The 13249-nt window shown below is 44.5% G+C and overlaps 1 protein-coding gene across 7 annotated transcripts in view; it reads right to left on the bottom strand.

Annotated features, from left to right (window-relative positions):
• IGSF3 (immunoglobulin superfamily member 3) overlaps positions 1–13249 on the bottom strand; it is a 128756-nt gene that overhangs the window by 40681 nt on the left and 74826 nt on the right. For 5 of the 7 annotated variants that reach the window (XM_060201821.1, XM_060201825.1, XM_060201826.1 and 2 more), the window contains 3 exons: positions 12004–12414; positions 3472–3861; positions 1488–1547 (listed from right to left, as the gene is read on the bottom strand). In XM_060201821.1, the coding sequence (XP_060057804.1) occupies positions 1488–1547; positions 3472–3861; positions 12004–12414 (861 nt within the window). The remainder of the gene's footprint in view (positions 1–1487; positions 1548–3471; positions 3862–12003; positions 12415–13249) is intronic. The other 2 variants (XM_060201822.1, XM_060201823.1) reach the window with 2 other exon arrangements.

Below are 13249 nucleotides of genomic sequence, written 5' to 3'. Positions count from 1 at the left end.
GAAACTGTGGTTTTTATAAAAAGCATGGGTATTGTAGTCTGTCTTAATTTCTGCTATGTAATTATCTATCTTGATTTCACAAAGCCCATAAGTATTACAGAACAGACAGTTATCATCGCTACTTCGGTTCTAATTATTTGGACACCTCCTACATGAAGCACGTACAACAAATTTAAATTGATCAGTGAAATCAAATCCCAGATTAAAAGGCATGTCCATTTACTCGGAGGAACACATATGCCACAATCATGCATGTGATTTGATCTTTTCTCCCTCATAGTTCCCCCACAGCAGAAAGAGGCAAAGAGGAGCACTGAGGATTAGAGTATAGCTTTCACTATGTTGAGAAGACCTGTCAGCCAGACCAGATAGGCTTGTTTCAATCTTTGTGGGGGAAAAAACAAGGGGGGGGGGGTTTGCGAATCTAGACAAGGGTAGAAAAATTCTCTTAGGATAACCAGGACAATTCATGGAGATAGTGAGACCCTCAGTCATCATCTGGTGATAAAAATCATGCCTCTGGAAGCACATCTACTATTTTCTAACTGTAAATATTAGGGTCATCCACCCTGCCCTACCCAAGCTTCAATTTCTCATGTGCAAACTAGAGATATTAATAGCTTCTCAGGGTCATGACACAGAGTATTAGGGAGATCATTATAAGACCACCATTAATAATAACAATATTCTTCCTTAAAGACTCCTTCCCATTTTATCAATTTACAGTGAGGGCTTCTAACAGCATCCTCAGCACTGAGGGATAAAAGGTATCTTTGGCTTTCTTCAGCAGAAAAAATGGCCTGCGGGACTATTACTTCTACCCCGGTGGTCTCTGCAATGGACTCAACATTAACCCTGGCTGGTTTACTCTGAGGGCGGCTGTTTGGTGCTCTGTTGCTTAAGCAAGCCTGGAAAAATCACACACAGCTAGCCTGTGGAACTAGGAAAGAAAAACTCACCCCGCAGCCCTGGTGAAGGCAAACACAGACCCAGCACTGTATTGCCCATTAGGACTATTTGTAAGTGTTCCCAGGCCTGAGAAAAGGCAGCCAGCATAATAAATAAATAAATCCTATGGATTAAGTGAAAACTAGGACAGGACTAATGAGACTCTGAGTACATGTTTGCAAATGAAATTTGGAATCAAGAGGTGGATGGATAACTGAGCACAGGCTAAGCGCAGAGCGGTAGATCTGAAGTTAGAAGCAAATTTCTCTGTAATGCAATGCAAGCTCGCCTGTAGAGGGAATAAGGGCTCTGTCACTTCTTTGTGCCACTGGTGCTCTGGCTTCTCCATCCACGGGACAGCTATCATATTGGCTGGCCTCTGCAGGGAGGAAGTAGTAGGGCAGAGCAGAGCAGAGCAGAGCAGAGAAGGAGCTGACATATGCAGAAGCACTTTGGACTCTCAGAGAAAAAGCGCCAGTGAAATCCAAGGTAGAATCACCATTAACCGATGTGATCATTGTCGTTCTTGGTAGACTTACCCAAGTGGCCTTGGGGCAGGAGCTGGTGCTGCTGGGGGACTTTAACTACCCAGTAATCTGCTGGAAAAGCAATATAGCAGGCCACAGATCATCAAACAAGTTCTTGAAAGGGGTCAGGGGGGACAATCTCAGTATGAAAGCTAGAGGAAGTGTATAGTGTGGCTGCCCTTCACTGGATCCTTATAAAACAATGAGGGATTAGTTGCAGATTTAAAAGTAGAGTCCATAGTTAAGGCAAGCACAGACCAATAGGAAACTAGTAGAGAGAGTGGGCATTCCAGTCAGCAATTTCATTTCTACAAATACTCAGCAAGCACCTACCTCACCTATGCAAAGCACCATGCTAGGCATTGCAGGGGACAAAGTTTAAGAGACCGAGGGATTTCAGATGGGTGAGTGGATTGAGAATAAAAAAATATATATTAAAAAGCATGAAAGATGATAAGAAAAGAAAAAAAAAAGAAGAGGGATTTGGCAAGACCCCTGTGTCTACTTTATTCCCCCTTTATACTTACAGAGAACTATATGGGACATGTAAGTGTGTAAATATAAAGTTGAAAAGGGGATCATTATAAGGCTTAGAGAGAGAACAGCTGAAAGAAGGTTAAAGGTTAGTTTTAAAATGTCACCATCAAGTTTAAAATATGGGCATTGCCAGTTTTAATCCGTCTCCCCCACTTTTTTTTTTTTACTAAAAATATTATTATAAGAGAAGAGAGATATTAATGAGAACATCGTGATACTACAGGTGATTAAACACAGTGAGCCAGCACAGGTGACAATCCCCGAGGTCCCTCACCCCATCAGACAATCCCAGCTCACAGGGAGATACAGATCCCACTAAAGTAGCCTCTCTTTAAAACTGTACACTCCATGCTCCATGAAGACACGACAAGTACCACCCAGGGTCTCTGAGAACCACAATTTCAGGAGTGAAGAGACAACTGCAGAAATGTCAACTCTCAAACCTCCAAGACCCTGGTAGAAAAGCCTTCTTAGTAATGAGCTTTAGGATGTTAGAATTCTCCCTGAAAAGACTTGGCTCTCTTACTGAGTTTTCAGAAGCCCAGGAGGTGACATAGTGGATAAAGCATTGGACTCTTAAGCATGAGGTTCTGAGTTCAATCCCTGACATGTGCTAGAGTGATACTCTGGTGCTCTCTCTCCACTAGTCATATATATAATTAGATTTTTAAATTTTTTTATTGCCACCAGGGTTATCACTGGGGATCAGTACCTACTGATGAATCCACTACACCTAGTGGCCCTTTTTTCCTTTTTTTAATTTGGCAGGACAGAGAAAAATTGAGAGGGAGGGGAGGGGTAGAGAGGGGAAAAAGAGATACCTGCAGTACTTCATTACTGTCATGAAGCTTTCCCCCTGAGGGGACCTGGGTCCTTGTACATGATGCACCATTGTCTGGCCCCAATAAATATATTTTTTTTAAAAAAAGAGAAAGAGAGTTTTCAAGCTGGGCATCTAAGTACTTCTTGGCCCCAATTCCCATACAAAAGCCAAAAAGGCCTTTGATTCTTGGTTTCCCTCAAAGCTGGGTGGGCACAGTTGGCATGCACTCATGCCTCTCTGTAGCCTGCACACACACACACACACACACACACACCCATGGTCTGCCTTCCTGGAGGACAGCGGAGCTGCTACATTGGGGCATGCAAGCTAGAGAAGGAAAAAGAAGTGAACTAATCTTCTCCAGCTCTGACAAGCTGCCCTTCCTTCTGCTGTAGTTCTAACAACTCCTAATTTCTCTGATTTATTTACTTATTTTTATGATAAAAAAGAGCATCCAGAAGAACACTCTGGCATATGCAGTCTCAGGGACTAAAGCCTGGGGTCTCAGGCCTGCAAGTCCTGTGTTCTACCCACTGAGCCACCTCCTCTGCAGCTATAGACTTGTCTCTCACATTATAATTCACTTCAGAACCAGGCCAGTGTGGGAAGAAGAAAGCAGCCAGGTTCTCCACTTACTGATGGGGAGGACGATGATGGGGATGTTCTTGGGACGCTTGCTCTCCTTGTCAATGAACTCCCCGGTGACCGTCTTTTCTCTTTCAGTCACACGACAGTTGTACTTTCCGCTGTCTTCCTGACGGAGGTGGTAGATCTTCAGCACAAAGACACTGTCACTTTCTTTGGCCACCTTAAGCTGGCCCCGGGCCTCCCGGTGGGCAAATTCACTGTTGAGGATGGGCACGGCATTGGGCCCCATGCTGGCAATGAGAGAGCTGTTGAAGGCCCAGGAGACGGCAAAGTACCGGTCAGGGGTATTCTGTGCATCTAGGATGCACCTAAACTCAGCCGGCTCCCCCACCGTGTATAGTCGCTTGTCTGTCTCCAGCCGCACGGTGAACTCCTTGTCTGCAAAACAAATAAGGGGATATTCTGGAGGACCAGGAGCCCAGCTTCCCCACCTATGGCACCCACCTGTCCATCATCACAGCACTCAGCAAGGGAAAGGCAGCGCTGGAGAGCAAACTCAACCCAGGTCAGAAGATCTGACGTCCAAGAAGGCTCTCTTTATTTATTTATTATTCTTTTTAAAATATTTATTTATTTACTGGATAGAGACAGTGAGAAATTGAGAGGGGAGGGTGTGATAAGAGAGGAAGAGAGACATTAGAAATACCTTCAGTACTGCTTCATCACTCACAAAGCTTTCCCCCTGGAGATAGGGACTCGGGGCTCGATCCTGGGTCATTGTGCATTGCAACATGTGAACTCAACCACGTGCACACCACCACACAGCCCTGGTCTCTTTATTTATTTTTCACAACCACGTGCACACCACCACACAGCCCTGGTCTCTTTATTTATTTTTCACTAGAGTACTCACTGCTCAGCTCTGGCTTATGGTGGTGCTGGGGATTGAACCTGGGACCTCAAGAGTCTCAGGCAGGAAAGTTTTTTGCATGAGCATTATGCTACTCCCCAGGCCCTAGGAAGACTTTTAACTAACAGGTTGAATGTAAAGCTAGTCTCGGTCTAAGGGACTCGCTGGGGATCCCAGCCATGACTTCTGGGCTCTGTTTGCAGCTCCTCACACACTAGGCTGGAGCCACAGAGATTGATAAGGAACACCTAACATCACAGGCACCCCCAATTCCATTTCAGCAAGAGGATTAGAAATACTTTGAACAGACAGTATAGGATTTACCTGCCCAAAGCTTGTGAGACAAAATTAAAGAGCGGCTGAGGTACTGACCTCAATCCTAATGAATACTAAAAAGTAAATACACTGAATTTCTGTCTCCACCCTCATGGGAATACTACAAATATAACCCAGATCAGACAATCCCTAGCAAAGAGGAGGAGCATAAGGGGAAAAGAATATCTTTACTAGCCTACTATCTACCAGCTTAAATCTTTAGATGGAGTGGAGGCTGCAGAGAGAGCCCACTGGGTAGGGCTCATGCTTTGTCATGCGTATAGTTTGAGCCCAGGACCACATGGGAAGTGCTATAGCACTGGAGGAAACTACACCACTGTAGTGTCTCAGTCTCTCTATCTGAATGAAAAAAGTGGACCAGAATCCTGTCTCCATAAGGCTTTGGAGAAAGGAAGGAAAAAAGGAAGGAGGCCTATGAAACGGTCAGTAAATTCGACACCCTTCTGCGAATGGGCTGACTAGTCAAGCATAAGGAGGTGATCAAAGAAGAAATTATCACCACTAACAGCGTCTCCAAACAACACACCAGCTGCTTATCATACCTCACAGGCTCCACTGGCAGAAACTGGGGAGAGACATAAGACCAAAGCATTGAAGAAGACTTTCTGTCTTAGAAAATGGATCCAGAAGCTCTGGGAAAAGAAGCTGTCACCATAACCACTGCCCACGTCCCTCCTCTTTCCCATTTTAGCCCTTCTTTCCCATGCTATCCCTGTTCTTCTAAAGAGAAGAGGGAGGAAAAGCATGCTCCAGGGATGTCTGGATTCTCTGTTAATTCACTAGCTCCAGCTTAGATCACCTTCTACACTATTATTTCCAAGCCTTTATTACTGTGTTTAAAAACCCTGTCCGTGCACTAGGTAGAATGTATAGGCTATCATGTACAAGGACCTGGGTTCCAGCTCCTGGTCTCTACTTGCAGGGGGGAACGCTTCATGCAAGTGGAGCAATACTTCAGCTGTCTCTCTTTCTCCTACTCTGTTTACTTCTCTATTTCTATCTCTACTAGAAAAAAAAAAGACAGAAAACGATGGCCACTGGGAGGGGTAGAGTTGTCATACTGGCATGGAACCCCAACAATAACCCTGATGACAAACATACACCTGTCCCAGCTAGAAGACACCTTCTCCAGTAAAATACACTTCACCATGTATATTCTACATGGAAGCACCATGGAAGACAGGTGCTGTGGTAACCCTCTAATCTCAAGTAAAGAAAAGAGTGTATCTGGAATGGTGGAACCACAGAGGTACAAAGCCTCCAAAAGAAGGGAAGGAGACGGATGTGAGGGCGATCTGGCTGCGACATCTGTCACCCCATTGATCGCCAGGGTTGATTCGGCTGATCTGGCTGGCTAGGCGGGTGTCCCCTTCCTCCCTCACCGCTCCATGTGCGTCCCTCCCGAAGCTGCGCGCTCGGTCGAAGAGGACGGCCTTCCCCGAATAGAGACGGACTGGTCTTCGGTCGAGGGTATACGAGTAGCTGCGCTCCCCTGCTAGAACCTCCAAACAAGCTCTCAAGAAGGGAAGGAGAAGGAAGAAGAGAAGAAGAAGGAAGGAAAAAGAAAGAGAAAAGGAAGGGAGGGAGGGAGAAGAAAAACAAAAGGCACCATGTCCCATTTTTGTCCCCTCCACCATCTTCTCCTGCATTCTCCAAGCAGAGGAGAATCTTGTTTCCCTGTGCAAAAAGGAGTCACAGGTGCACACTGTGACTTTGCTCTTTTTCCACCAAAAGTGTGGCTTTTCTCCATCTGTCCATCAGGCTCTCCATTCCTCCACTCCCACAAGGGCCTGTGTGTCATCCAAATGTCTATCTTCTTCAGTGAAACCCTGTCTTTATCACTCAAGTTCCCAATGAAGCAACATATTCCACATCCAATGTGATAGCCCATGTCCAATGCAAGAACCACTTATTCAACTTCCTTCCCCCAAAAGCCAAGTCCTAAGAGGCAAGGGTTGAAAGAAGCAGGTTTGAGATATTAGATGTGGCATAATGAACTCTTAAGCATGAAGTCTGGAGTTCAATCCCTGGCAGTGCAGGTCTCAGAGTGATGCCCTAGTTATCTTTTTCTTTTCCCTCTATCTCACTCATGGATAAATAAATATAAAAAAGATGAAGGAAGAAGGGTTGATTGATTTACAAGGGCCTATAGCATCTCCCAGACTTCAGCTCTCTGGTCAACCAAAAGAGAGTAACTTGTAATGCCCTACTAGTGACCAAAAGGCCACCCTTCCACATAAACTCCACCAAAGACACACACACAGCAGGTGCCCTAGACCTCAGCTCTTTCCATTTCCTCAGAAGCAGGCTGGCAGGGACTGTGGTTTTCCTCTGCTGGCTAGTCTCACTTCATGGAAAACGCCCTCCTTGGTTGGGTAAGCCCTTCAGTTCCTAGGTGAAGAACAAGACTTACAGCATCCCACCAGATTGCAGAACAATCGGTGCTGGTTGAGATCCAGTCAATTAGACCTCTAGACATTGATTTATGCTTCTTCTAGTGCCTCTCTCTGTTCCTACCGCTCCTTAGCTCATGGAGACTTGGCTTCTGGCCTTTAGCCCACACTTTTCTGGCCTTTCTCCCATATTTTACTGTCTTTTTTCATGAGACAGGTTTTCTATCTCTGGGACATTTTGCTCGGGGCCACACCTTGGATCCTCTCTCCCGCCCACAACGCTAGCTCGGCACTTTACGAACCAAGCACATGCCAGCACTAATCCCCTCCCCCAGGACAGCCAGAGACTTCTGAGCAGGGTTTACCTGCCTGGGATTTCACAGCTCTTGATACCCTCCCACTTCTGTTCTTGCTCCCCTGGCTGCTATTTCAATTCCCCACAGGACCCATGCTATCCAGCACCTCTTCCTCCTGGTCTTCTTCTGACCCTGGCCTGTCACTATTCCACTGGCTTCTCCTGAGTCACCCACCACCTAGTCCAAGCTCAGCCTCCAACCAAGCTCCACACTGGGTGACAAATATTCTCTGTGAATCCATGTACAGGCTGAACTTTTTTTTTTTTTTTTAACTAATTGCTGTTTACATGGAAATGCAACTGATTTTGAATCTCATGGTTTCATTCTTTATTCTATTGTTTTATTATTGTTACCAGGGTTATTACTGGGGCTCAGTGCCTGCATGAGGAATCCATTGCTCTTGGTGGCAATTTTTCCTTTTTTTTTTTTTCCTTTCTTTCTTTTATTTGATAGCACAGACATAAATTGAGTGGAGAGGAGAGATAGAAACATCTACAGCACTGCTTCGCCATTCATGAAGTTTCACCTCTAGGTGGGGCCTGGGGGCTTGAGCCAGAGTTTTTGTGCATGGTTCTTCTTCTAGCATTTGCCCTTCTTCTGTAGCCAGTCAACAGCGTCAGGTTGAGCCTGATGTCTGCTTGTTGCTGGCTTTGAAAGTGACTGGGATCCATGTGGATTCAGTCGGCTAGGAAGGATCGTCAGTTTCCCCAATAAATGGGTACTCACGGGATGCACCACGAGAAGGTCGATCCAATTTGTGCATGGTAATATGTGTGCTCTACCAGGTGGAATGTAGCCCAGCCTCTCCATTCATTTTATTTCTTAATTTTTCTTTCTTTCTTCCTTAGGTTTTTTTTTTTCATCTTATTGGGGGGTTAACTGTTTACACATGGGTATAATTTCTCATCTCCCCATAATATATATCTGCAAAACACTTACCAATTAAGTCCTTTTCTACCATAATACATTAGGACCCCAAAGTGTTCCCTCCTCCTTAGGCTCCACCTTTCCCCTGTTCCCAGAATCCTTTGCTTTGGTGCAGTATACCAAACCCAATCCGAGTTGTATATTTATTTATTTGTTGTTTCTACCAGAGTACTGCTCAGCTCTGACTTATGGTTGTGCAGGGATTAAACCTGGAACTTTAGAGGTTCAGGCATGAAAATCTATTTGTATAACCATTATGCTATCCCCTCCAGTCCAAGTTTTACTTTCTGTTTTTCCTTTCTGCCCTTGATTTTTAAGCTCTGCTTATAACTGAGATCAGCATTTATCCTTCTCTCTTTGGTTTACCTCACTTAACATGATTCTTCACATCTCACCCAACAACAACTTAAAAAAAAAAAGCATGGACAACCATGCTTACATCAGGATGGACTCCTTAAAAAGCAGAAAACAAAGGATAACCAGTACTGTTGACAGTGTGGAAGCAGACTTCAAGTCCCCAAACTGGTTGGTTTTCCTACAGTTGCCTGAACTCTCTAATCCCAGGGAAAATTCTGGCTGCAAGAACACTTCATATTTCAAGCATACTTTTTATTTTATTTATTTATTTTCCCTTTTGTTGCCCTTGTTTTTTATCATTGTTGTAGTTATTATTGTTGTTGTTATTGATGTCATTGTTGTTAGAGAGGACAGAGAGAGGGAGAGAAAGATATAGACACCTTCAGACCTGCTTCACCGTCTGTGAAGCAACTCCCCTGCAGGTGGGGAGCCGGGGGCTCAAACCGGGATCCTTATAGCCAGTCTTGCGCTTTGCACCACGTGTGCTTAACCAGCTGCACTACTGTTTCTAAGACTTGTGAGAAGTATGGTGGTTATATTTGGGAGATGGGAGGGTGCGGATACAGAACTTTGCTGTAATCATATAATCTTGTAACCTACTATTAATCATAAATTTAAAAAAATGAGACATTAGGCCTTTCAGGGGCGGGGGGGGGCAAACTTTATATTTGCTGTGTTCTCAGAGCACTCTATAAGTAATAAGATCACAGCACTTCGCACACTCCACTTAGCCAATGGCTTTCATATCTGAGCTTTCTGCATACAGGGACCAAGTGTTACTCATCTCTGCATCCCCACTGCCCAGTGTCACACTGTCAGTGCTATAGACTGAACATTTGTTGACATAAATGAAGAGAAGACAAGGCTGGCGGTGCAGCCACTGAATCCGAGCAGCACAGGGGCACAGAGTGAAGTCATCAACAGATTCTTTTCCATCCACTTTTCCCTCTGCTAGCTTAGACTGGGTACATTTACTGGGCAAATCCAAAAAGCCCTAAATCCAAATTGGTAAGATTAAAATAAAGAAGATTAACTGATGGAACCTAATTTAAAAGTATTAACATTAAAAATGTGGTCCAAACTTCCAAAGTTGATCTTAAACCATCCAGGAAGGGAAAGGATGAATATAGAATAAGGTCCTGTTACACATTTCTTACTCCTGGAGTTCTGAAGGTTCAAAGATGGCTAAAGGCTTCAGTTTCTTTCTTCCTTTCTCTCCATCTCTCTCTCTCTCTTTCCCTCTCTCTCTCTTATAAAATTTTGCTGTATTTTATTTTTCTTATATTTGATAGGACAGAGAGAAAACGAGACGAGTGGGGGAGATAAAGAGAGAATGAGAGACATCTGCAGCCCTGCTTTACCACTCATGAAGCTTCCCTCCTTCTGGCAGGGACTGGAGGCTGGAACCCAGGTCTTTGCACATAGTAATATGCGTGCTCAACTGGGTGTGCCACCGTCCAGCCCTTAAAATGAACTTGTAATTCAAAACTACATCAGACTTTATATGAGATTCAGCCTATGAAACGCCTGTCTGTGGCCCATAGAAGGCCAGCACTTAAGACTACCTGGGCCCTAAACTTCTCTAGCAGAGCTAAGTGCTCATTAACATTCTCAATACATGTATCCCTCACTTAGTGAATGGGTTCTTTTCTGAAATTTGATCACTAACTGTCAAGCTGGGAAGACAGCATGATGGTTATGCAAAAAAAACTTTCATGTCTGAGACTCTGAGATCCCAAATTCAATCCTCAGCACCACCGAGGCCAAAGCTGAGCAGTGCTCTGGAGAAATAAGTAAATTTAATAAAAAGGAAAAAAAATAAATAATGATAAATGAATGAGAGAATGTCAATAATCAAGGAGTCACCCTTACTGGTATTGTAGGTATAATGTGCTATCATGAGAGTGGGTCTGTGAATCACTTTTAGATCATTTAATGTCATCTTTGCCTTATTTATCATGTTTTAAATACAAAAATGCCTGCTCAGTAGTAGACTGAGTACTGTACTATAATAAAAATAGAGGAAATAAATCATACTGTAGGGTAAAATAATTATACTACAGGGTGCACACTAAGTACAAATATATAAACAAAAACAAACAAAAAAGCTAGCCTAGTGCCTAGTGCTAGGAACAGGGTTGAGACTGAGAGATGTGGAATAAGATACTTGAAGCTAAGCCGCGGTGCTGTTGGTTTCCCTGACCAACAGAGATCTACGTCACCACAGTACTGATGGACCAGACAGCTGCTAACTCAGAACTATCCATACACAAGTACGTCATTAAGTAAGACTAGCTGGAATTTCTTGCAAACTATGACCTTAAGTGTAAAAATATATAAAGAAACTAACTATAATAGACTAATCAACAGAAGCAGCAGTTCAGTTCTTATGACCAGAAATATTTCTGGTCACAAAACAAACAAACAAACAAACAAACAAAAAAAACACCAAAGTTCCAGAAGACCTTAAACACATTTAATCTTAAGAATTATTTGCATTCACTCATTCAATCATATTTAAATTTTTTAAATTTATTTTATTATTGGATAGAGATAGAAACTGAGAGGGAGGGGAAGATAGAGAAGGAGGGAGGGTGGGAGGGAGGGAGAGAGAGAGAGAGAGAGAGAGAAAAGAGAGAGAGACCTGCAGCCCTGCCTCACTACTCATAAAGCTTTACCCCTGCAGGTGGGGACAAGGGGCTTGTACCCAGGTCTCTGTGCACTCTAATGTGTGTGCTTAATCAGGTGCACCACTACCTTGCTCCTTATTCAATCATTTTCTAACTGGCTTATTCCAGTTCAGGATCAAAGATGACTGGGACTCATCCAGCAGTTCATGGGACACAGTAGAACCCTACCCTGTATGGGACACCCTCACACCATCACTGGACACACTCACTCACACCCATACTTTCCCAGGCTGGGTCAATGCAGACCTGCCAGTGAGTCTCCTGCACACATCTCTGGGATGAGGGAGGAAACTGAAGACTACAGAGAAAGACATGAAGAGATAAGAGTGTGCACACTCAACATGGACAGAGGAATGGACATTAGAATGAAAGCATGTGAGTCAAAGATCTGCTAAATTTTTAGAAGCCTAGAAGGTGGCATAGTGGATAAAACATGTGATCACATATGCCAGCGTGATACTCTGGTTCTCACATCCTACTAAAAATAAATAATTTTTTTCCTTTTCTCTCTCTCTCTTTCAATAAAAGACCTGATACATTTCAGAGTGTCACTAAGAAGGACACTGTGCTACCTCCAAGAGCCTGGCATCCCACCCCCAGGTGAGACTGACCAGTGGGCTGAACGTTGACCGTGGTTCCCTGGGAGCTCTTCCTGGTCATGGCATACCAGGAGCCATCAGGATCCTGGATCCACTCGGCAGCCTCGCAGTAGAACTCGCCCTGGTCAGAGGGCTGCAGATGGAAGACGGTGAGGCGGAAGGTGGTGCTCCCCAGCTTGTCCAGCCGCACCTCCCCGAGGCTCTGCCTCTGGGCATACTCGCTACTGGAGTGCAGCACAAAGTCCCGGCTCAGAGCAATGACCTCCACAGGCTTCTCGCTGCCTTTCCTGCGGAGCCAGGCCACAGACAGGTGGCTGTGCTGCGCAGTCTCCGTGAACACCTCGCAGGTGAGCTCCAGCGGATCCTGCTCCACTTTATACAGGGTCTGGGGCATCGCGGTGGCCTGCAGGGTGTCCGGGATCACTGCAATACAGAATGTTCCCAAAGCACAGTTACAAGGCCAAAGTGTCACATTCCTGGGCTGAGCATCCCTCCTATACAGGCCCCCAGCCATTGCCACAGATGACCTCCAAGGGCACAGAAGCAGAGGGTGTTTTCTCTCTGGATTGGACCTGCTATCCCTTGCCCCTTACACTTACTGTTTTGGTATTTAGGTAACACTCAGCTAAAAGGAGGGTTGTAGTCACTGTACATACCAAATGAACTGCCCAAAAACATCATGTGGAAAAAAAGCATTTTCTTTCAGACCCAATAAGATGTTGTTCACTTTGGTGTTACTGCTTTGAGATATTTCAGCTTCACTTCTGGCTGATGTTCAAGTGGAAATAATTACTAGAACTTTCAATTTTACATTTCTATATGATAGCCTCATTTAGCCACCCTGCCCACCCCCCCACACACACCCAGTTTACATCAGCAGAACAGTGCTCTAGGAAAGCTATTTTTGCAAAATAAATATGTGAAATAATAACAATAATGTCTGGGCCCGGAAATTTCTGATCTGGATAGTGAGCCTGCTTTGCCATGTGCATGACTCAGGATTGAGTCTGGTCCCTACCACACTGGGAGAAAAGCTTGGGACTATGGCATCTTTCTCCACTCCCTTCTCTGTCTTTCTGTCTGGAAAAGTGGGCCAGGATTGTGAAGCTGCAGTGATAACAATTTTTTGTTGCCTCTAGGGTTATTGCTGGGGCTTAGTGCCTGCACTACAAATCCACTGTTCCTGGAAGCTATTTTTCCCCTTTGTTGCCCTTGTTGTTTATAGTTGTTATTATTGTTCCCATTGCTGTTGTTGCTG

The sequence above is a fragment of the Erinaceus europaeus genome, chromosome 11 (genome assembly GCF_950295315.1).
Source record: "Erinaceus europaeus chromosome 11, mEriEur2.1, whole genome shotgun sequence".
NCBI classification, from domain to species: Eukaryota; Metazoa; Chordata; class Mammalia; order Eulipotyphla; family Erinaceidae; genus Erinaceus; species Erinaceus europaeus.
This window is presented reverse-complemented; position numbering and strand designations above follow the sequence as displayed.